This window comes from Acomys minous (assembly GCF_964271855.1).
Source record: "Acomys minous genome assembly, chromosome: 6".
Classification (NCBI taxonomy): domain Eukaryota; kingdom Metazoa; phylum Chordata; class Mammalia; order Rodentia; family Muridae; genus Acomys; species Acomys minous.
In genome coordinates this window covers 45,372,710-45,394,218 of record NC_140487.1, presented here as the reverse complement: position 1 = coordinate 45,394,218, position 21,509 = coordinate 45,372,710, and the positions used below count along the sequence as shown (strand labels likewise).

General features: G+C 41.5%; 1 protein-coding gene across 2 annotated transcripts in view; it reads left to right on the top strand.

Moving 5' to 3' along the window:
* The window catches only part of TNIP3 (TNFAIP3 interacting protein 3), a 40,953-nt gene that overhangs the window by 3,614 nt on the left and 15,830 nt on the right, over nt 1–21,509 (top strand). Inside the window, exons 3-7 of one of the 2 annotated variants that reach the window (XM_084785354.1) lie at nt 2,608–2,673; nt 3,959–4,057; nt 5,988–6,116; nt 12,045–12,128; nt 21,245–21,305. In XM_084785354.1, coding sequence (XP_084641480.1) covers nt 2,608–2,673; nt 3,959–4,057; nt 5,988–6,116; nt 12,045–12,128; nt 21,245–21,305 — 439 coding nt within the window. The remainder of the gene's footprint in view (nt 1–2,607; nt 2,674–3,958; nt 4,058–5,987; nt 6,117–12,044; nt 12,129–21,244; nt 21,306–21,509) is intronic. The other variant, XM_084785355.1, reaches the window with a different exon arrangement.

Sequence of the window (21,509 nt, the reverse complement as noted above, 5' to 3'; positions counted from 1 at the left end):
AATGAATGTGGGTTATAAAACCTTGTCTTAGGGTCTGGAGAGACTGTTCAGTAGTTAAGGTTCTTGTTGCTGTTACAGGTGACTCATCTTTAGTTCCCAGCACCCACATGATGGTTCATAAACATCTCTAACTCCAATTCCAGGGTATTCTATGGCTTATTCTCACTTCTGAGGGCACAAGGCATTCATGTGGTTCACATACATGCATGCAGGACAAACACCCAAAGACATAAAATAAAAATTAGAAGTTAATTTTTTAAAAGTGCATAATGCATAACGTCTTAGAAGAAAGATACTTTCTAAAACGTTACTGGAATTAAGAGATGGCTCTTCATTGCACTGTTGGTGCATTCCTCACTTACGGGGGTTAGAACTCTTTCCTCTTCTTCACAAAGAAGGTGAAAAGCAAAGCAGGTGCATCATACATAGGAGTTTTGTGGCTCATTTGCTGACTCATTCTGTGCGTTTCATCTTCCTAGTTTTCTTCTTCATCACCTTCTCCTTCCCTTTGATGCTGGGTGGTACTGTGTCCTTCTGGAAAATCACTAAAGTATTGCAGAAGGTCACTCTGCATAGTCTTGCATGGCAATGGATCAAGTGTCTTCATAGATTTTTCGGCAGCTGTATGCTAAGTAACCATAAGAGTTTTCATCATAAGAGTTATCTAAAGACGTCCATTTACATTAAGTCTTCTGTTTTTATTTTCATTTAGGTGAAAGTTTGGGGTTTTTTGTTTTGCTTTGTTTGGACATTGTGACCACCTTCTTGTTGACTGCCTCATGTTGGTAACTGTTGAGATTTTTCAACACAAATTGTGAACTTCTTTTATAAGAAAATATAGCACAGACCAAGATGTTATTTTTTTCTTCTAGTTAGTAGAGTATTTGTTTTCTTTTTTTTCTGTTTACAAATAATCTATTCAGATTATATCCCAGTTGTTATCCCCTCACTTATATCTTCCTGTTCCTTCCTCTATCCTTCACCCGATTGCCTGCCACTAGACCTCTGACAGAAGGGGACCTCCTCTGCCACCATATGATCACAGCCTATCAGGTCTCATCTGGATAGCCTGTCCCCTCTTCCTCTGTGTGCCAACAGGGCCTGCTCACCAAGGGGAAGTGGTCAAATTGGGGGCACCAGAGTTCATGTCAGAGGCAGTCTCTACTCTCCCCACAACCATGGAGAGTGAGTTGTCCATTGGCTAGATCTGAAAAGGGGGTCCAGGATTACTGTATGCATTGACCTTGGTTGGTACAGCAGTTTGTGCAGGCCCCCAGAGGTCTAGATCTGCCGGCCTCTAATGCTTTTTTATGACAAAAGTTATTACTCCCCAAAATCCATACTTTCAAAAATATTTTGTTTCACCTTTATCCAAGAGGAATAAAAAAAAAATATCGACAGTCTAAAACATGTTAGTGCAAGCACATGACTACCAATTAATAGACTTTGGGCTTTAAGATAAGTTCCTCGAAAAGCTGCCACAAGAATTCATTCTGTTAGACATAGTAAACAAACAGGAAAAATATGGAATAAGAGCCTTCATATAATAATAATTCTTACAAAAATAAATGCAAGGTTCATTAGATTCTGGTTGAATTAAACAAAGATGGAAACTAAAGTAAGTACAAAATGTTGAACGTTTATAACAAAACACATCTGCTGACTTGCTAAGGCATGACTTACGACTTAATAGCTTTTTATTCACGAACCAGTTAGGAAGCTATGAGACCATGTCCATCTAAATTGCCATCAGGGGTGCCGTGGGGGGACACAGCCCAGAACTGCTACCTACAGCTTGAAGTATTTCTGTTGTTGTGGAGACCACCACTTAGAGGAAACCTGGTCCTTGACTTGACCACTGAAAAGAGTTTCAGGATGAGCGAGCATGCAGCTGGAATTGAGTCATTACAAAGGAAGTTGCACGCAGATGTCAACAATAGGAACATACACTGTCAGGGAAGGACGAAGGTACAGTCCAGGGTACGGGTGTGGCCTCCTCACCTAGAAGTAGCCATGTATACCATTTGGGTGACTCAAGTTACAACTCACAGAGCTGCACGGAAACACGTTTCCCCTTTTTGTTTTGATAAGGGGGGTTATAGGATGGCTCTTGAGATGCCGCAGATGGGACTGTATGTCGATAAAATGAACAGGGGCTTGTAAAGTTTGCCTGAAAGAAGACAAGCTTTTTTCTGGAAATGGGGTTTCTAGTGAGATTCCTAAATGACTCTAGGTTTGCAGCTGGAAAAAGAAGAAAGCTGTTCAATCACACTCAAGCTTTGAGTGTGGCCATTTCTTACTTGAAACTTCTCAGTATAAAAGGAAATCTGTCTTCATAGACATTTCTTACAGTAGACTCTGGAGTTCTTGACTTAGCTTAGCTGCTGAGAGGCTTCTGTCAGACTCTGGAGTGGGGGCGGGGGCTCTTCTCCTACCCACATCCTCAAAATCCCCTCTTTCTAGCCGACCTCAAAACTATCCCAGCCCAACCAGAGCTTTGACCATGGCTTCGACAATTTCAATGAGTTCAAACAGTAATCACTTGTTTCCAAAACTTCCAAACGGGCAGAAATCTTTTGTTGAGTCAGCAAATTTTAATAATTTCAGCTTCTGGAAGTCAATCAACAGTGGGATCAGCAATTCCAAAATATGAAAATGTTATATGAAAGAAAGGTAAGAGACTCTTTACTTCGTGTGTTTGTTTGTTCATTTGTTTGACCCAGAACTTCTTTGTGTAGCCCTGGCTGTCCTGGAATCAATTTTCAGACCAGGCTAGCCTCTAACTCATAGAGACTTACCTGCCTCGGCCTCCCCGAGCACTGGGATCATGGCATTCGCCGCTACACCCAACTCACTTGGGATTTTCCTTAATGCTGGGAGGGTCACAGAGAATTTTGTGGGTCCTTAACTACTGGTAAATGAGGGACAGAATTCTACCATCATGATTTGTCTCTTGGACCCAAGGATGTAATGCCATTCATTTGCTGGAAATGTAGCCTTGGCTCTGTTCCGAGAGTTCCTGTGAGTGCACGCAGCTCTGAGTTGTAACTGCCAAGTTAAGGCTGAGGTCAAGTCATCAGCTACCTTCCATTCATAGACAAACAGTGGTGACAGCCAGAGTGGAAGGGAAATGCCCACTTCTACTTCTTCTTCTTCTTCTTTTTTTTTTTTTTTTTTTTTTGGCCAGAAAGGAACAGTTTGGGGAAATTTTTCTTTAATAGGTTAAAGTCATTATTTGAAAGCACTCCATTTTCAAAGAGACAGAAAAGAAAGTAAGTTCCCCTACATAATTCATAATGCACAAAACTGACCACAGTAACGCAACAGCCCTTGCTCTTTCTTCCTCATTTGATGCTCAGAAGAGTTAAATTTAAAAGCAGGAAGAAAGAGTCCCAGTGCAATAGTCTGGCCACCTGGTTCAGTCCATCCTGGACCAGTCTGTGGCTCCAAGTCTTAACAACAATGTTCCCAGGAAGAATGTTTCCTCCACTTCCCAGAGTGGCCAGTGAACCCAGAGAAAAGAACAAGTATGGTTCTCGAACTGGAGGAAGCACCATGACTAAGGTTCTCACTCAGTTTTGATTTGTCAGGAGGTGGAGCAGTGGATCCTGGCCTGGATGGTTCTATCAGCTTCCTGACCACCTGAGGCTTTTTCTTGCCCGCTAACCACAGAGGCTAGGCACACCTGGAGGGCTCAGAGCCCTGACTTCTGTGCTTTGGCTCCTCCATGCTTTGGAAGCAGGGATGGGAGTTTGGAGAAAGGAGCGAAGAGCAGGACAGCATTGGGGAGTAAATTATACGCTTTCCCTATAGAGCAAGTCCCCTGTAAAAATGCAAATCTGCTGATGTGCTTTAGGGAAGAGCTCTTCCTTGGGGGAACCTCCTGAACAGGGTGGGTGAGGTGCTAGGCTGGAGCCCTGGTGTGATTGTCCGCAACTATCTCCCCTGACCCCCTAAGGTCCTGGAGCTGAAAACTAAACTGGCCGCTGCGTTAGATGCCCACACCCTTGAGAAAGAACAGAAGTCAAGCACGACAAAGGGCACCAGGCAGCTCGAGGTGGGTGGCCCGGGACTGGCCTCTGGTTGAGCAAGGTAGGGTTATGAAAACAAGCTCCCTAAGGAGCCACACACAGGCATAGTGCAGGGTTGGGGGGGGGGGAGGGGGGAAGTGCCTCCAGTGGACTATAAAATAAGAAGTTGCCTGATTGGGCAAGAACCATGTCGGACTTTGCAGCCTCTCCTGTGACATTTATTGCTATTGACAAAGTGGCACTAAATTTCCCGGCAGTGTTACCTCTCTTGCCCAGAGTTGGTTACTGACCATAGGCTGGCCTTGAACCTGCTATCTTCCAGCCTAAGTGTCCCAAGTCCTGGGGTGACAGAAGTGCTTCATCACACCTGGGTAAACAGAACATTTTAAAGAGCACTTCACAGTCCTTAGCTCATTCACTATCTGGGGCCCAGCCTTGAGCAGATCAGCCCTAAGAATATAGGGAGCTGAAGCCAGGCTCCAGGCTGCAAGGGTGAGTAGGGACAACGAAGGGAGATTCTCCTGATGCAAGCTTATGATACAGCATATGAAAGGAGAGTATTAAATTCTAATGACCCTTCTCCAAAGCTATAGTAAAAATAAAAACAAATATAACTATTCTCAAGGGAAGGCTTGCCTCTGTCATTGTCAGGTACTGGAGATGTGTTAAACATGGCAGAAGTCCGACAATACTGTTAGCAGAGCTTCTAGGGTGAGAGTCTGCCCTGGTACCCTCGACAGACAGAGCTCAGCCACTATTCACAGTAGGCAAGGTAAAGAGACAGTTAGTTGTGAAAAGATGAGAAAGGAAATTGAGTCACTGTGTGCATCCACATTGGGAAGAATAACAATAAAGAGGTCTAGTGACCTCCAAATTTACCTTCAGGGTTCTGACGTGAGGTTCAGTTTTCCATAGAGGTCAAGAAGTTTTCACCACTAAGCAGTCCTGGTTAAATCGTGGTGCTTGTGAAATATTGATCAATCCTCCCCTGTGCCAGTCAGCCCTGTAAAGGTGGTCTGACAAATTGTCAGAATCTGCTGAAGTTTCCTTGGCTGGCTACATTCTCAGAATGCGATTCCTGGGGGGAAACCCCAAATCCTTGGGGACGTTATCTCAGCAGTCTGACAGTCAAAGGGAGGCCATGAGTGTCTCTCTGAGTGTCTTTGCTCCTGCCAGGAACAATATCTACCACACCATAGTGCAGGTTTACCGACCTTGCTAAGGATGAACCAGGAAACTGAGTTGTGACAAGCCCCTTTCTGCCATGCAGCACACACTCACTTCCTCCTCCAGCTACGCCCTAGCCAGGAATTTCACTAATTTTTTTTTCCTCCTGTACTTGGGAATATTTTCTAGATGTAATATAACAACATTCTCTTAACCTCTGCTAAATTAGAAAATGACTGAGTCATCTTTATGCGCAGGCCCAGCCTATTCAAGAAAGAGCTAATGAGACGGTTTCACTTTTAAAAGAAATAAATTACCTAAAACTGATCTCTTAAATTTAATAGCTAGATTGGAATGTGAGGAAAATAACATTTTAACCCCTGTGCTAGCTATTTCTCATCTTGAGTTATCTATATTCTGCAATATTTGTTTTCCTAGACTGGATTCTCAATAAGGATCCAATTTCTCCGTGTATCCTTGCCTGTCCTAGACTCTCTTTGTAGACCAGGCTGGCCTAGAACTCACAGCAATCTGCCTGCCTCTGCCTCCCGAGTGCTCGGATGAAAGGCATGCGCCACCATGCTCAGCAGCATTAAGTTTTGATAATGAATAATACATTCAGTAACCCTGTCCTCAGCTCGAATTATATTGTTCAAAAGGAATGTTAGAGAAAACCCTGTGGTTCCTGTTTGCTTATGTTTGGGGGATAGTTGTCAGAAACAGCCAGTCTCGGGATTTCTGTCCCATCCTTTCCTTTGGTAATTTTTGTTTTCTTCTCCTTTTCTTCAGAAGGAAAAGGACAGCCTAAGGGAAGAATTACAAGCACTGAAGAAGGAGAATAAGCTGCTGAAGGAAAACAATGCTCTAGCAAACAGGAAGAGAGAACATTATGCCTGTGAAATAAAACGACTGAATAAGGTACCAGATTAGATAAAATATCTAGGGTCAAAATGAAGGGCTCAGTAAGAGTCCCCCTGAATCACAACAGAGGCGTGGCCACCATGCAGCTCAGGCTTGCAGCTGCTGAGGACCATCTCGCTGGTTTATATGCACCATCCAGCCTCAGCATGTAGCCATATTTGGCTAGGATGCTTCAGGGAATTTCTGTTCTTGCAATGGACCATGAAAAGGAGAAATATAGGGAACTTAAAAAAAAAAAAAAAGAACCACATAATGGCACTGGGTGTTTGTGAACAGTAACATATCTTTTGGTCAACCACAAAAGCTTCCTGAGGAAGCAAGCTGCTCTTTAAAGTGATGGCGAAAGATCTGGGTGTGATGCATGCATGTTGTATGGATGCATGCTCAATACCAAACAAAAGGCTGAGATGTCTGATGTCTGGGGTGCAAGCCTGAATCCACTGTGAATAGGAACTTCAAGCAGAAAGAAGCAGGGCTTTGAGACACACAAGTGGCTCAAAGCTAAGCTCAGAGGAGAAACTGAGGATGACAATGAGTGTGTGAAAATGGGCATATGTTTGTATATATGTGTGTATGTGTATATGTGTGTATGTGTATATATGTGGGTATGCACATATATGTGTGTATATGTGTATGTATATGTGTGAATTATATATGTGTGATGTGGGTGTGTATGTATGTATCTGTATATGTATATATACAGATGTATATGTATGTATGTGTACATGTGTGTATGTGACTATAGTTGGGTATATGTTTGTGTATATGTGTGTATGTATGTGTGTAAGTATTTTGGTTTTTTTTTTGTTTTTGTTTTTGTTTTTTTTTGAGACAGAGTTTCTCTGTGTAGCCTTGGCTGGCCTAGACTTGCTTGCAGACCAGGCTGGCCTCGAACTCACAGCGATCCACCTGCCTCTGCCTCCTGAGTGCTGGGATTATAGGCGTGCGCCACCACGCCCGGCAAGTATTTTGTTTCATGAACTTATGTAATATTCTGGGAAATGAGAAAACTAGTTTAGCACAAAAACACAAGTTCCATACTATTGTTTTTCGAAGAGCTAAGCCAAGGTATACTGAAGTGTGTGGATGAGTTAAGATTTACATCACTCAGGTATTTCATGAGCAAAGTAACAGAAATGGTCTACAACAGAAGATAGCAGCTGACTGGCCTTTAAAAATGTGCTCAGTCCTCTAACTTTGGACTGCATGCCAGCTCATACTCAGAGGTGTTGTTTGAAGACCCCAGGGGAGGTGTGTGTTGTGCCCTTGTCAGGATGCTAACAAACCAGGTGTGGCATTAGGTCTGCTTGCAGCAGGACTCATCCTTCAAGAGAAAACAGCAGGTGATGCATAGAGGGTCTTGTAGAAAAGTGGGACAAAGGAGAACAGGACCTAGAGGTGACAGGAGCTTCACAAGAAGACAAACAGAGACAACCAACCAGAGCCCAGAGGGGCTTGCTGAGACTGAAGCACCAACCAAGGACCAGAAATAGAGTGGACCTAGGCCTCTTATACATAGGCAGATGTAGCCAATGAGTAGGTCAGGATTCACGTGGTCCTCCAGTAAGGAGCACAGGGGCTGTGCCTGACATGGGCTCTGTTGCCAACTTTTTGATCATTTCCCCTTTGTGAGACTTCCTTGGCAGTCCACAGGGGAAGAGAATCTGCTCAGTCCTGATGGGACTTGATGAGTGGCAAGTTGGGGTGAAGGGGAAAGGGGGCTCCCCTTTTCTGAGGAATAAGGGAGGACAGATGGGGGAGAAGAAGGGAGGGTGGAACTGGGAAGAGAGGGAGGATGAGGGCTACAATCAGGAAGTAAAGTGAATAAATAAATAAATAAATAAATAAATAACGTTTAAGATAAAATGAAAAAAAAAAAAACCCAAAACCAAAAAGAAAGACCAGAGAGAAAGAAAATGTTTACGGCAAGTAACTTGTCTTTTTTCTTTTATCTTTTATCTTCTACTGGAAAAATTACTCCTCAAAAAATCAGAGGAAGCAGGGTAACTGTGATTACATTTGAAGCTCTAGATCATTTTGCCATATAAAGGCACAAAAAAAGAAAAGAAAAGACAAAGGTCATTTTGCCATATGAAGGCAAAATCAAACAAGCAAGAAAACAAAACAAAACAAAACCCAAATAACAAAAACCCAGTGCATATAAACAGCCAAGAGTTCTGTATGTTGGTTTATTTTCATGTGCACATAGTATTTTTTTTTGCTCTGAGTGATTGTGGTAGACAGAACACATTTAAATTCAGAGAAATAGGCAGCTGTGGAGGCACAACTATATCTCAGCTCTTGGGTGGCAGGGCAGGAGGATCTACTGGAAGTTCAGGCCAGCCTGCTCTCTATAGCAAGCTCCAGGCCAGGGGTTTTCAAAGAGTAACATCACAGTTTGATACACAGAAACATAAACTCTCATCAAGCAAAAAATAATCTTAACAAAATCCCTGTCTTTATGCATATATGACCATTTCAACAAGTACTTTTCTTCCCATCCCGACTAAAATTTATGCCCGTATCCCAGTTACAACTTACTTTAATTTTTCCTTGGCATTTTTGCTTGCTACTCAGTACATAATAACGTCTAACATTATCATCTTTTCTCTATTTATCACTATTGAGTGCAAATTCCTGGAGGTAGGCTTGGGCGTGTTAGAAACACTGGTTACCAGAGTAAATACAGAGTGTAGCCACAGTGCATGCAAGGCCTTATAAATGTGCCTTGTTTCTTCTCTTTAAAGTACATGAAAAATAAAGTTTTAGGCTAAAAACATTATTTTATATATATTAGTACTTATTCATGTAGCAAAGCAGCTACAAACTACAGTTTTTCTATGTATCTTCATGGCGGGAAGGCCTGGTAGAAGCAAGTCGTCAGCATGCATCCTTAATGTTCACTGCTTTAGTCACTGAAGTTTCTGGAATTTCTAGAGCAGGGCCTTTGTTACACACCATTCTTAAATGATCGTTGAGTAGTAAAGGGATGAGTGCAAGATTTATTTAATCAGCTTAATTAGTAAGTCCACATTATAAGCAATAACCAACTGTTGTCCTGATATTCATCATTTAACAGGCATCACATTAGCGTAACACACAATTTATTGCTTATGATTCATGATAAAGAACATAACGGAATACTTAAAACCCCAAAAGATTTCATTCCACTCTGATCAACAGAAATTGTCACTTAAAAGCCTAGACATAAAGTGATAATGAGATGCACATTATGAATATTACTATTGGGCTTAATTTATTTGTTTATTTTTATTTATATGCCTGTGCCTGTCAGTCTTTGTGTGTTCCATGTGCACTCCTCTCAGACTCCAGAAGAGGGCACTAGATCTCCTGGAGCTGAAGTTACAAGTGGCTGGGAATAGCCTGATGCCAACTCTAGGAATTAAAACCCCAGGCTCTTAAGTGTTCAGATGCTTGTGCTTTATGATGCGTACTTTTCTTTTCTTTTTAAAAATATTGTAATAAATACGAACTTATTTTGAGTATACTCAGAGCATCAATTTGAGGGCAACTTTTAGCTGCTAACCAGCAGAGTCACAAGGGTTTAAAATGGCAACAGAAACAGACAGTAACACAAGTAACTAATACGAACTGTTCAAACGTGTGCTTGTACTTAATTGAATTCATTGCTTCAAAGAAAACATCCAGCAATTTTTTCAACATCAGCTTCTTACAGAAATGATAGATATTTAACCAGAGTGAGAATTGAGCCTAGTCAGCCGGGGCCATCCAGGGCTAAGTTAACTTGTCTGCTACCTCATCATCTCAGGAATGGATGGATTGTTTAACGTATCAGAACTGAGAGTGAAAAGGACTCATCTAGAACAGATTCAAGGAAGTTGGAAAGCGCCAAGATGAAATAACTGTTGACTCAACTCACATTTCGTTCATGACTCATTTTAAAATTTCCGGAATAGCAATGCAAAGTAAACCAGGAAATTCAAACAAGATGACTTAGAGAAGTGATCTAGTCACAAGTACTGGACATTCTACTGGCATATTTGATTACTGTCACTCACTTCTGCCACCCTTGCTGGGGTGCCTCTACTATCGTTTATACGGCCTAACATTATTTTTAACTTTCTTGATATTTCCTAGAGTTATGCAGTTTCTACATGGTACAAAAGAACTGAATGCTCTCATACTCATAACGGCCCGCAGCACACCATCATAAGTAAATAAGTAAATTAAGACAACAACCAATTTATTTCACAACTTCGTTCTCTAATTTTCTCCTAGAGGAAGAAAATATAAAAACAAAAAGAACAACAACCACAGAAACATTGTTTGTAAAGGGGCTCTAGCCACCCTGAGCGAGCATGGCAAACATGGCTCTGGGAGGCCTTGCCCTGATTGTCCATTCCCTCTGCCTTGCTAAAAACCATTAGGCTACACACCTAAAGCTAGCCGCAGGTCTATTCCCTTATTTGGCCACTTCCTTCTCCAAGGGTCAAGCTATCAAAATACTGAGATTCAGCAGCAATCAAAAGCCCCCTCTGGCTCACCTGATTAACAGGCCCAATTAAGATTAAACACCTCACCCTAACATGGAGCTTTCCCTTTTCCCTTTAGACATATTCCTATGGGCCATGTCTGTCTCCTCTCTATCCAGAGGCTTTGCTCCTCCCCTCGGCCCCACCCTGGGACAAACACCTGCTTTCCCCTCTCCCTCGTTCCCTTCCCCTTCTCCTCCATTCTCTGTCTCTTGTCTTTATCCCTTATTCTCTTCACTTTGGTCCTCTGGGACTAATAAATCTCCTTTGTGCTGAGAACTTGGCCTTGGGGTTCATAAGCTGATACAGATCTCTTCATTTTTGTTTTGCCAACTTCTGAAAATGAACACTCCCATTCGGAATAGGCAATATGTGTAGGTTCCAAAGCCCACCACTTGAAAATTCCCAGTTTGACCACATCTGTTCAAAACTATATGCTGGCTTCCTCTTCCTGCCTTTATGACAGTCCTGTGTAGACAGTGGAGGCTTACACTGAGACTGAGATCGTTCGTTAGCCAAACTTAGTTTTGTAAGCTGTGAATGCATAGACTCTGAGATAAACCCGACTCACTCGACTGACTAGTCAGTAAGCTGCCGAATTGTGGCGCTGAGGACAAGCATGGATTGAGAGTACCTGCCACAACGTTGAAAAGTATTTTTATTAAACTCATCATAAATTGTATATGTCCAAACTAAAGGAAACGTCCTTATGTAATCTAAGTATGAGTACATAGCACCATAAGCTGGTGAGAAGGAATGAGAAATCACTAGCAAATACACGCTTCCCTTTGCTTCCTCATCCCATGGCAAAAATCATAAAGTTATAGCACACAGTCATGAGTAAATAAATGTTTTGATAAAATATAAATATGGCTGGCTAGGTCAGGGATAGGAGTGCTAGAAAAGGACAGAGCAGAAGAGAAACACAGCAGGGCCTACAGCCAGTGATTGTACAAATGGCCACTTGGTATAGACTTCCTTGGAGATATGGTATGGTTATATAGCACTGTTCTTGGATCTCCTTAGACATTCATAACCTCTGGATACAGTGCCCAGGGAGGATGTGCCTGTTCTTCTAGATGCCAGCAAAATTTGAGTAGCACAGATAGAAAATACACCGAAGGGAATCAGAGACTGCAGAAGGCTCTTCCTCTTTTTTTTCTTCCTCGCTAGGAAACAGTGAGGCCAACATGAGTGATCCTCTTTACTCTAAGGGAGGTGGAATACCATACCCATCCCCACGGGGAAGACAGACCTGGGAAGTATTCACATACACAGACCACAGAAAAAAGCTAGTCAGCCATGTAAAGAGCGTTTTAAAAGGCCTCCTCTTAGGCTGGGGGGCATTGTAACAATTATGGAAACTTGCTAAGATCGCAATAAAGAACACTGTGCTTTGTTTTTAACATAGGCTCTTCAGGATGCGTTGACAATCGGGAGCTCCTCACCTTCCGAGGACTCAGGGAAGTGTAAAGGCAGGTGCAGCCAAGGAGAGGTGAGAAAGTCACAAGCAAAGGGGACAAGAGGCCAGAAATGGTATGATCATGGCTGGTCATAGAAGAGGCGGAATTCAAATGGGGGGGGTTGCATTTCGGATGGGTTAAGGGGCTTTACCCGGGATCAACAAGTCAACAGGCGGGGCGGGGCCGGGGGGCGGGAAGGGGACACATCACCAAGTCAACAGGCAGCGGGAATCCATCATCTTAATATGAAAGTCTTTTAGCAGTGAGTCTAGAGAGTCTTGTGATGTGTTTTTACAACACTACTAGCTCAGACTCTGGACCGTTTCGGAAAATGATGGCAGTAGGCCATTCTACTGCCCCTGCTGGCCTCTGGCTGGCTGAGCAGTAAGTGGAGTCTTTTTTTCCCGTTTACGGATACTTGTTTATTTGTATGTTTATGTCCAAGCACACGCGTTGCATGGCTCAGTGGAAATCAGAGAACCACTTTCAGGAGTTGATTTTCTCCTTCCACCATGTCGGTTCTTTAGGCTCAGAGGCAGATACCTTATTTCTTACCGAGTCATCTTGCAAGTTCCACACGTGTGTTGTAAAAAGAATCCTTCTCACTGATGTACTCACGGGCCATCAGGCTAGCTCAGCTCCTCCCATCTGTGGGTAGTTTGCTTTTGAACATCAACTTCCCCCTCCTCCTCCTACCCCAGCCTCCCTCAAGATCACCGAGTGGACTTCGTTACTACATCATAGGGAAAGAGGCAAAATTTAATGGTGACGTTCGGTCTTCTTTCCCAGTGAGGTCAATTATCTGAGTAAGTGGTTTGGCTTAGGTTTAAGGAAGACAGTGGCAGGTGTACCCTGGTTCATAGTAGCAAAGAGGAAACAAAAACCCCATCTCTTCTGTGTGTGGATGGCTCTATTGCTAACGTTCTTAGTTTACATTTTTACCATTTTGGCTTTTCATTGAACAACTACAATGGCCATGCCACCAAGTGCCATGTGTAGGACTTGAGGCATGTGGCACTCAGTGGCTGCCGTGGCTATTGCCAGTTAATTCTTATTTAGAACTTGAAATAGTGTTGACGTTAAAGCCCTTTACTGGCCAGTGGTCCACAGTGGAAGATGGAACAAAATAATAAGTAAAAACACTTAAAAAAAAACTATCAATGCTGCTTTACTTCTGAGCTCCTAATGTGCCCATGAATTTAAAAAAAAAAATTGACTGGCTTGCCAAATAAACAAAGATTAAAATTATAATCATAGCTATCTCTACATTCCATTATGAAGGAATATCTGTGAAAAGAGGTTAAGAATATTTTTGATTGGAAATACTTTTGTTTGAAAATAATTTAAGTATTAAAGAGGAAAAAATACGTTTTCAGTCCCAGTTAGACAGACCGAAGTCTCAGTTGTAGGCTAGGAAAAAGAACCTTCACAAAGCATATATGTGTTCTATTTTTATTTTCTTATTTCTTTTTAAACTTCAAACTCTTTTGAATTCTGGTGATTGGCATTCAGTTTTTAAGAGGTTATTAGTGGGAATGAAATCATCCCCATACATTCTTATAAGGAGATAGAAACCACTAGAAATTCCTTTTAACTTAAGTGTATTAAAGAATTTCCCAACCCTGGGTCCCAGAGACTGTTTATGAAATAAGAGTTCTTCTGATCTTTTTCTTATAATATTTATCTTGGTGGAGTGAGAGTTTAACTAGCTACTACTCAAATACAGGCAAGTTGTTTTGAAGCCTTTTTCTTTGAAGGGCTGTGCTGGAATGTTCCTGCTTTCCAAGGTATACATATTTCTAAATGCCGTGCACATGGCTAGTGAAATCCCAGGTTTTGTTCAGTGCGTTTCCAGACGTAATAGAACTGGTTCACTTTCAAGGAAGCCAGTTTCAGGAGATAGAGTATATTAAATGTAAGCAAGTTAAATATAATAGAATATATAAAAATAGGCTCAGGAAATTACTACGATGAGTAAATGCTGGCGTTAATTAAGGAAAATGTAGCTAGTGTCGCCTTTCTATTAAGTTTGAAGTTAACATACAACGTAAAGCATTCCATTGTGCCATCCTCATAAGCACGTTCATGTCTGCCCCTCTTCTCTCTGTCTCCCTCTTCCTGGTATTCTTCCTCCTCTCAGATGCTTCTATCCTCTTAAGTCCCATGTATTCATCTCATAGGATTTTCACCTCCATCCTTCTCCTTTAAGATGTTTTCCTCTCCTCTCATGGCCCTCTCTCTTTGTCTGTCTGTCTGTCTGTCTCTGTCTCTGTCTCTGTCTCTGTCTCTCTCTGTCTCCGTCTCTCTCTGTCTCTGTCTCTCTCTGTCTCTGTCTCTCTCTCTTGCCCTTGCCCTCGCTCCCTCTCCCCACCATCACTTACATAATGTGATTTATAAATAATAGAGCCAGAACACTGTACTTGAAAGTTATCTCACACTTTCAATAAAGAGGAAATTGGCACGAGGCCTGCTCTGCTGGCCACTTAGCTTCAAAATTTTCAGCCTTCCAAGAAATGTTAAAGTATTAATTCACAATAGACTGTCAATTAAGTTGTACTTTCTTGACTATTTTTCCAGCACTGACATTAAATTCCCAATTTTACATGTGAGTTATTTTGGCAGATCCATTTCTAAGAAATTAGAAATTATTTTATGCAATAAAAATGTGAGTTAATGAGATCAAAACATAATTAGATAATTTTAGGAAAATCATTTATTCAATCTAATAAGGAACATAATGGGTGAAAAGTTCTAATTGTTCTTAGTGAACGAATTACACTCATTTATTTCTTACATGAGAACTCACTTTAATTCATTTTGTTTAAACACAATTTATTTTATTTCCTGCCATATTTCATTCCTACTATATTAAATTTAGTTGGTGATAACTTGGTGTCGAGGTTTGGCAATGTACTTCCTGTTACAGATCTCTGATCCAGCCAAGAACATATGTTCATCTGTTTAACATTACAGAGAACGGCCCACAAGTAACTTTTATTCCCATGACATCTGTAGTTTTTATTTACATAAATAAAAAATCAATTGTCTAAGTATAATATAGGAAAATTTGTGTTCATCAGTTAAGAAACATCCTTAGATCGAATCTCTTAAATCTATTAGGATTTTTCTTTCAAACTATGACAAGCTAATCATTTTTTAAATATCTCACTCATTGTTGTAATATAGTAGTAGAATTCATTAAAAGGTGCAGGGGGTGATTTGATGGTTCTTGTTAAGTGCACTGACAGGGACATTTGACCATACTTTACAGGAATGCAGAACATAGACTTAAGATGCCAATGGTATGAATAACAATTCAAAAGCCAGCTTCCTCTGGAAGGATTCCAGGCTGTTGACTTTGCAAGATGAAGTTGGGCCTTAAATAGTGAGAAGACATAATGCAAAGCAGTGTAACTCTAAATAACTTATCCATCTTGCATCCAAGTGTCCTTGCCTCTCAAGTGGAGATCATGCTGTTCTGCAGAGAGGCACTGACAAGACCAGACTGTATAGAAAGTATACAGAACAGCAGGTGTCCTGTGATAAGACATAGCATACCTCGAGAGAGAGAGAGAGAGAGAGAGAGAGAGAGAGAGAGAGAGAGAGAGAGAGAGAGAGAGAGAGTCTCAATGTGAGACTGACCAATTTCAATTTCAGCAAGTGGTGGATGTTTTTGTATTTATTATTTAAATAGCTTTACCAAGACAGAGTGATTTGACCTGCCTTTGAGAATTTTAAGATAGAATCACAAGCAGGGCCAGTCTCTTTCATTTGCCATTACTGCAGGCAGCATACCTACCCTTGGGCTTCTGGGTGAGTAAGACACTCATAGCTTGGTCAAGATCAGCTTGGAACTAATGACTTGAAATCTCCTGATAAATAATATCTATTTTTTTTCTGTAGATAAAATTCTGTCAGATAGAGAAAGAAAAACTAGGAAAGCAAGCAACTAAAATGGACATATTGGCCCATACATAAGGCCTCTTGCCTTTTACCCAGGTTTTTTTTTCTCCTAACATTTCTCATCGTCCCAATGACATCTTTTTCTAGTAATGCAGTAGATGGTCCAGAATCCTACATATTTCTCACCGTATCTAAAAATAGCACTGGGGAATTACAGAGAAAGTCAAGGAGCCCATGTACCTCTCAGAACATATCAAAGACACACAGGATATGTCGGAGTATGTTCAGGCAAAAGCACGAGCACCTGAGAGATAAGCAAAGCTATGTGTGTGTACTTTTCAGTTGTTCCCAATTTTCTTAATGAGGATGCCATCTTCCTCAGGAGACATTTCTATCATTCCTAAGATTTATTGACATTTATTGTTTTGAGCAAGTAGTATGCTAGATTAGGCTAAACTTTCAAATGTAAACAAAGGTTGGTTGTTTATAGAAAGTGTCAGTGTGGCTTCTCAATTTCACTAACTTCCAGTAAGCTGGCAGTCTTGCTTTCCCTCAGATTTATCTCCCTACTTATAACTGTGGCCTGGATTTCCATCTTTGAGATTCGTGGGTACCAAAAGCCCCAGGGCCAGGATAGCATCTATGGGAGCATGCAGTGAACAAGACTTCCGAGTCCAGCATAATCATATGTTTGGTAGAAATGATGTGCATCTCTGAAATAAGAGTTTGTTTTGTTTTGTTTTGTTTTTCCTAATCTCCAATGTGCAATGTTCTTATGGTCCATATTCACTATAATTATCTTTGGGAACTGAACGCACAGCATATATAGATATAAATAGCTTAAGTAGAAGCTATCAAACTGAGCTCTAATTTATTTGTGTGGGGGAAGGTTATTTTAATTGTATTAATTTATTCAGATTACAACTCAACTGTTATCCCATCACTTGTATCCTCCCATTCCTCCCTCCCTCCTGCTTTTACCCTATTCCTCTCCCCTAGGTCTAAGACTGAGGGGGACCTCCTCATCCACTATATGGTCATAGGCTATCAAGTCTCATCTTGGAGAATGTTCTGTCCATTGGGTAGATCAGAGTTGGGGTTCGATGTTTACTACTTGTCCTTGGTTAGTGAAATAGTTTAAGCAGAATCCCTGATAAAATACTCACCAAATGATTACAAGAACATATCAAAGATATCATTCACCATGACAAGTTAGGCTTCATTCCAGGCATGCAGGGATGGCTTAATGTACGGAAATCCATCAATGTAATCCACCATATAAACAAACTGAAGGGGAAAAAACCCCCACATGATCATCTCCTTAGATGCAGAAAAAGCATTTGAGAGCTCTATTTTCTTGAACAAACATATTTTACATGAGCCACCCTCAATTATCACATATGATACCACCCAAAGTACATTTTTACATATAAGACATCAAATCCAACAACTGTGATGCTATCTTCAGTCATAAACTGTTATTGAATTACCATAAATACTACTAGATACATGCAAAAGATTTTTTACTTTTCCCAGTTAAAAACTGATTTGTTTTAAGATCCAAGAAAACATAGCTCACTAAAGGTCTTTGTAGCTGTGTCTGCCAGGAGAGTTTAAGAACTGTAAGTGAAATTTGTTTGGACCATCAGCCTGTATGAGTCAGAACCAGAGCACCCTTGCTGTCCTTCTGAGGAGCAATATTTTCTGCCCCTATGATCACCATGTTCCCAATTAGGAAATTGAGAAATTTATCATCATGGGTGGCACTCTCATCCAAGTGAAATGGTCATACATTTTCTGCATCTTGGAATAAACAGACAACTCTCTCTGCCCTTAGGCTTTATAAACAATGTTTATGATCATGCCCAACTCTGATACTTTGAAACAGGGTTTTCCTAGCAGAACACTTAGAGAAATGCATTTCTCCAGTTGTCTGGAACCCTGGTAATGCTGTGTGAGAGTATAACACAAACTTTTCTCCTGTAGGAGCATATGGCATCTGTTGCGTGGCAGAAGGGCCATGGAACTTAGTGGGGTCCCTTTTGTGACCTGTTCCTTTCTCTGATGTGGCCAGTCTCTGGTTGCATCTACTCTCTATCTTTGTTACCTGCTCTATTGCTTTTCAGTCTTTGCCAGAGACACTTCCGGGGCTCTTCAACCACAGCCGTCATTCCTTAAAGCCTGTCCCTCAAGGATGGAGAAGTAAACTGTTTGTGGGAAAGATAAGGAAAAAGAGTTAGGCCTACAGTTTGGGGAATTGGGTAGCACAAAGTACAGGAATAACTCAAATCTAGTAGGAGTATAGATGGTTGGCTGCTCTGTCAACCTTTATTAACATGAAGAAATTCATGCGCTATGGCATAATAAATGTCCCTGTTTGTTAGAAGAGGCAAGGAATTACAGATCATAAAGTTATGACCCCCAAAAGGGGCCAATATTTGATGAAGACAAAGTAAAGGCTTACATATTAAACAGTATTCTCTTGAATGAAATCAATATAACACAGCCTCGAGGTGAATTTCAAAAGAATAATTCATCATTATTTACATCTAAGCTTGAATGAAATCACAGCTAATAATGTTGGTAAGATTACACTTTATTGCCTGCTTTTGGCAGCTCTCCTTGAATATAAAGCCAGGGCACACATCACTTATGTGCACTTGAGTCATCTCAAAATAAACGAGAACACAAAGAAGGAGAGCTGATCTCATTTCCTCTTGTAGCTCCTTCATAGGGCAAAGGAGCCAAGAGCCTAGGTGTCCAAGGGTTGAGGTGTATGAGGCAGCAGTGACGGCAGCCTTTCTCAGGAACTGAACTAAATAAATTATGATAGTTAAGCTTTGTCTCTAATTTTTGTATTTGCTATTTGCTATAAATTGCTGTTGAGGCAGCCTTGCAAATTCTCCTTATTGGGTAATTTTCCTTGCATTGTATTTAGGAGAGAATTGAATAATTGAGCGCAAGGCCTGCGTTACTAGTGGGGGAATGGGGGGAAAAGGAGGCATAGTGAGTGTGAGCAGAAAACTAGACCAACATAATGGACGACGGGAAGAGCTGACAAACCTTCAGTCCAAGAGTTAAATGTAAAGTCAATGGCTTAGAATTTTTGTGGCAGTTTAGGACAATAAGTGTCTTAGTTGAGGCTAATATTACTGTGACGACACAAAATGGCCAAAAATAAATTGGGAAGAAAAGAGGGAAGCCAAGGCAGGAACTCAAATTTGTCAGGAAATAAACAGGACAGATGGAAGTAACTGATGCAGAGACCATGGAAGGGTGCTGGTTACTGCTTTGCTCCACGTGACTCGCTCAGCCTGATTTCCTATAAAACTCAGAACCAGCAACCTTGGGGTGGCACTGTTAGCTTTTAGGAGGCTACCTCTATGTTGCTTAGCAACCTCTGACATCATCACCTGCCTCCAGGTGATGTGCTAGATACCCTTCAGCTCCAGAGCAATATTTAAGGAGCAACCTGCCACCTTGCCTCCCTCTTACCTCTGTTTCTTGTACTCTCTCTAAGGGGATCCCCCTTTCCCTTTCTCTTTCTCCCCCCCCCCCCCATCTCTTGCTCTCTCTACCCTCATGGCCCACTCAGGCCCTAAGCCCTTCCTATTCTTCCTTTCCCCGTGTTTCTACAATAAATCTCTCCATATCAGATCTGTTGCCTCTCACTCTAGTCATTTTTAGTCCTAACAGGCACCACCCACAATGGGTTAATTAAAATGCACTACAGGCTTGCCTATAGCCAGATCTTATGCAAGCGTTTTCTCAACTGAGGCTTCCCCCTTTTAGAGGACTACAGCTTGTGTCAAGTTGATGTAAAACTAGCCAACACAATAAAATATCATTTATTCAACGCAGCTAGCTTGTTCCCTGACAATCAACATGTAAGTGTAAACTTAGGAAATGTCAAGTAAAAAAAAAAATCTAGTCCATTTAGTGTTCCTACGGCGCAATGTGGACACAACCTTCTGTGGAGGCGCAGCATGAAGGAAGCTTTGTCCAGTTCTGATTCCTGAACTTCTGATGGCTGCATTCCCAAGACATCTGTGGGTTCTTTGTCAATCCACTAGAAATTTGTATTTTGTCCTGGCTTTCTTTTCTTTTTTGTTTTGTTTTGGTTTTTTGTTGTTGTTGTTTTGTTTGTTTGCTTGTTTCTTTGTTTGTTTGTTTTGTAAGACAGGGTTTCTCTGTGTAGCCTTGGCTCTCATGGACTTGCTTTGTAGACCAGGCTTGCCTCGAACTCACGTTGACCCACCTGCCGCTGCCTCCCAAATGCTGGGAATAAGGCATGTGCCTCATCTCAGCTTTCTTATTACCTATAAATGAAGGTTTTAAAAACAGCATTTGTTGACAGCAATGTGCTTCATTTGATTTGCAGGAGATGTTAAGACTCCAGAGGTATTTTTCTTCTTCAGAGATCCAAAAACATCATTTCAAGACAGAGGAGAGGGAGGAACGAGGTGGGGGGAGGGTGTGAATAGGAGAAAAATCGGGGGAAAGGAAGAGAAGCAGAGAGGAAGGGAAGGGAATGTTCTCATCATGGCCTGATTTACTGCCTGATGATATGATAAAACACTGACTGAAAGCAACTCGGGGAGGAGAGGGTTGATGTGGCTCACACATCTGCACCACAGTTCATCCCTGAAGGAAGCCACAAGCAGGAACCTGGTGGAGGCAGAAACTAAAGCCCAGAGGGTGATGAAGGAATAGTGCTTGCTCCCCATGGCTTCCACAGCCTTCTTTCTTACACAGCCCAGGGCCATCTGCCCAGAGTTGGTACCACCCACAGTAACCTAGGTCCTCCCACATCAATTGTTGATCAAGGGACTCACAGATATACTCACAGGTCAGTCTGATGGGGGCAGTGCCTTGAGTTGAGGCTTCCTCTTTCTCCGTGATTCTACTTTATGTCAAGTTGGTAAAAAATGCTAAGAAAAGAGAGAGGTTGGAGGGAAGAGCAAAAAAAAGAAGAGAGAGAGAAGAAAAGAAAGGGAAGAGGGGAAAGGAAACAGACAGAAAATATACAAGTCTCAAGTCATAGGAGTTCTAGCTATGAACATGCAAAGGGCTGAGGTAAATGGGAGTGAGCTGAGGAAGATGGGTAGAAGATTTGTATTAAAATGTCTGTTTTTGTGCATTGGCTACTTAATAAAATCCACAAAGTATAATTATATTTTAATGTGCCACTCTGCTTTACTTTTGAGGTCTATGTTTCTGTAACTGCTTTATTTTCCCCCCACAGCCAGACTATCAGTGGAATGCTCTCAACCAGCTTCCTCCATATGTACAGCACAAGGCACATGGTAAGACCACAGCTTTAATAGCCGTTCCTTCATGTTTACATACAAATAGGGCCTTTGGGGAATGCCTACTCAACATCCATTTGTGCTATGGAAGAACTTACTGTGAAGTTGTGTTGCACACGCAACTCTAATTTGTGGTCTGGAGTGAACTCCTTCAGACAGAGTTGAGTTGCTGAAGTGTGTGTCTCAGTTCTGTTCTGCTCC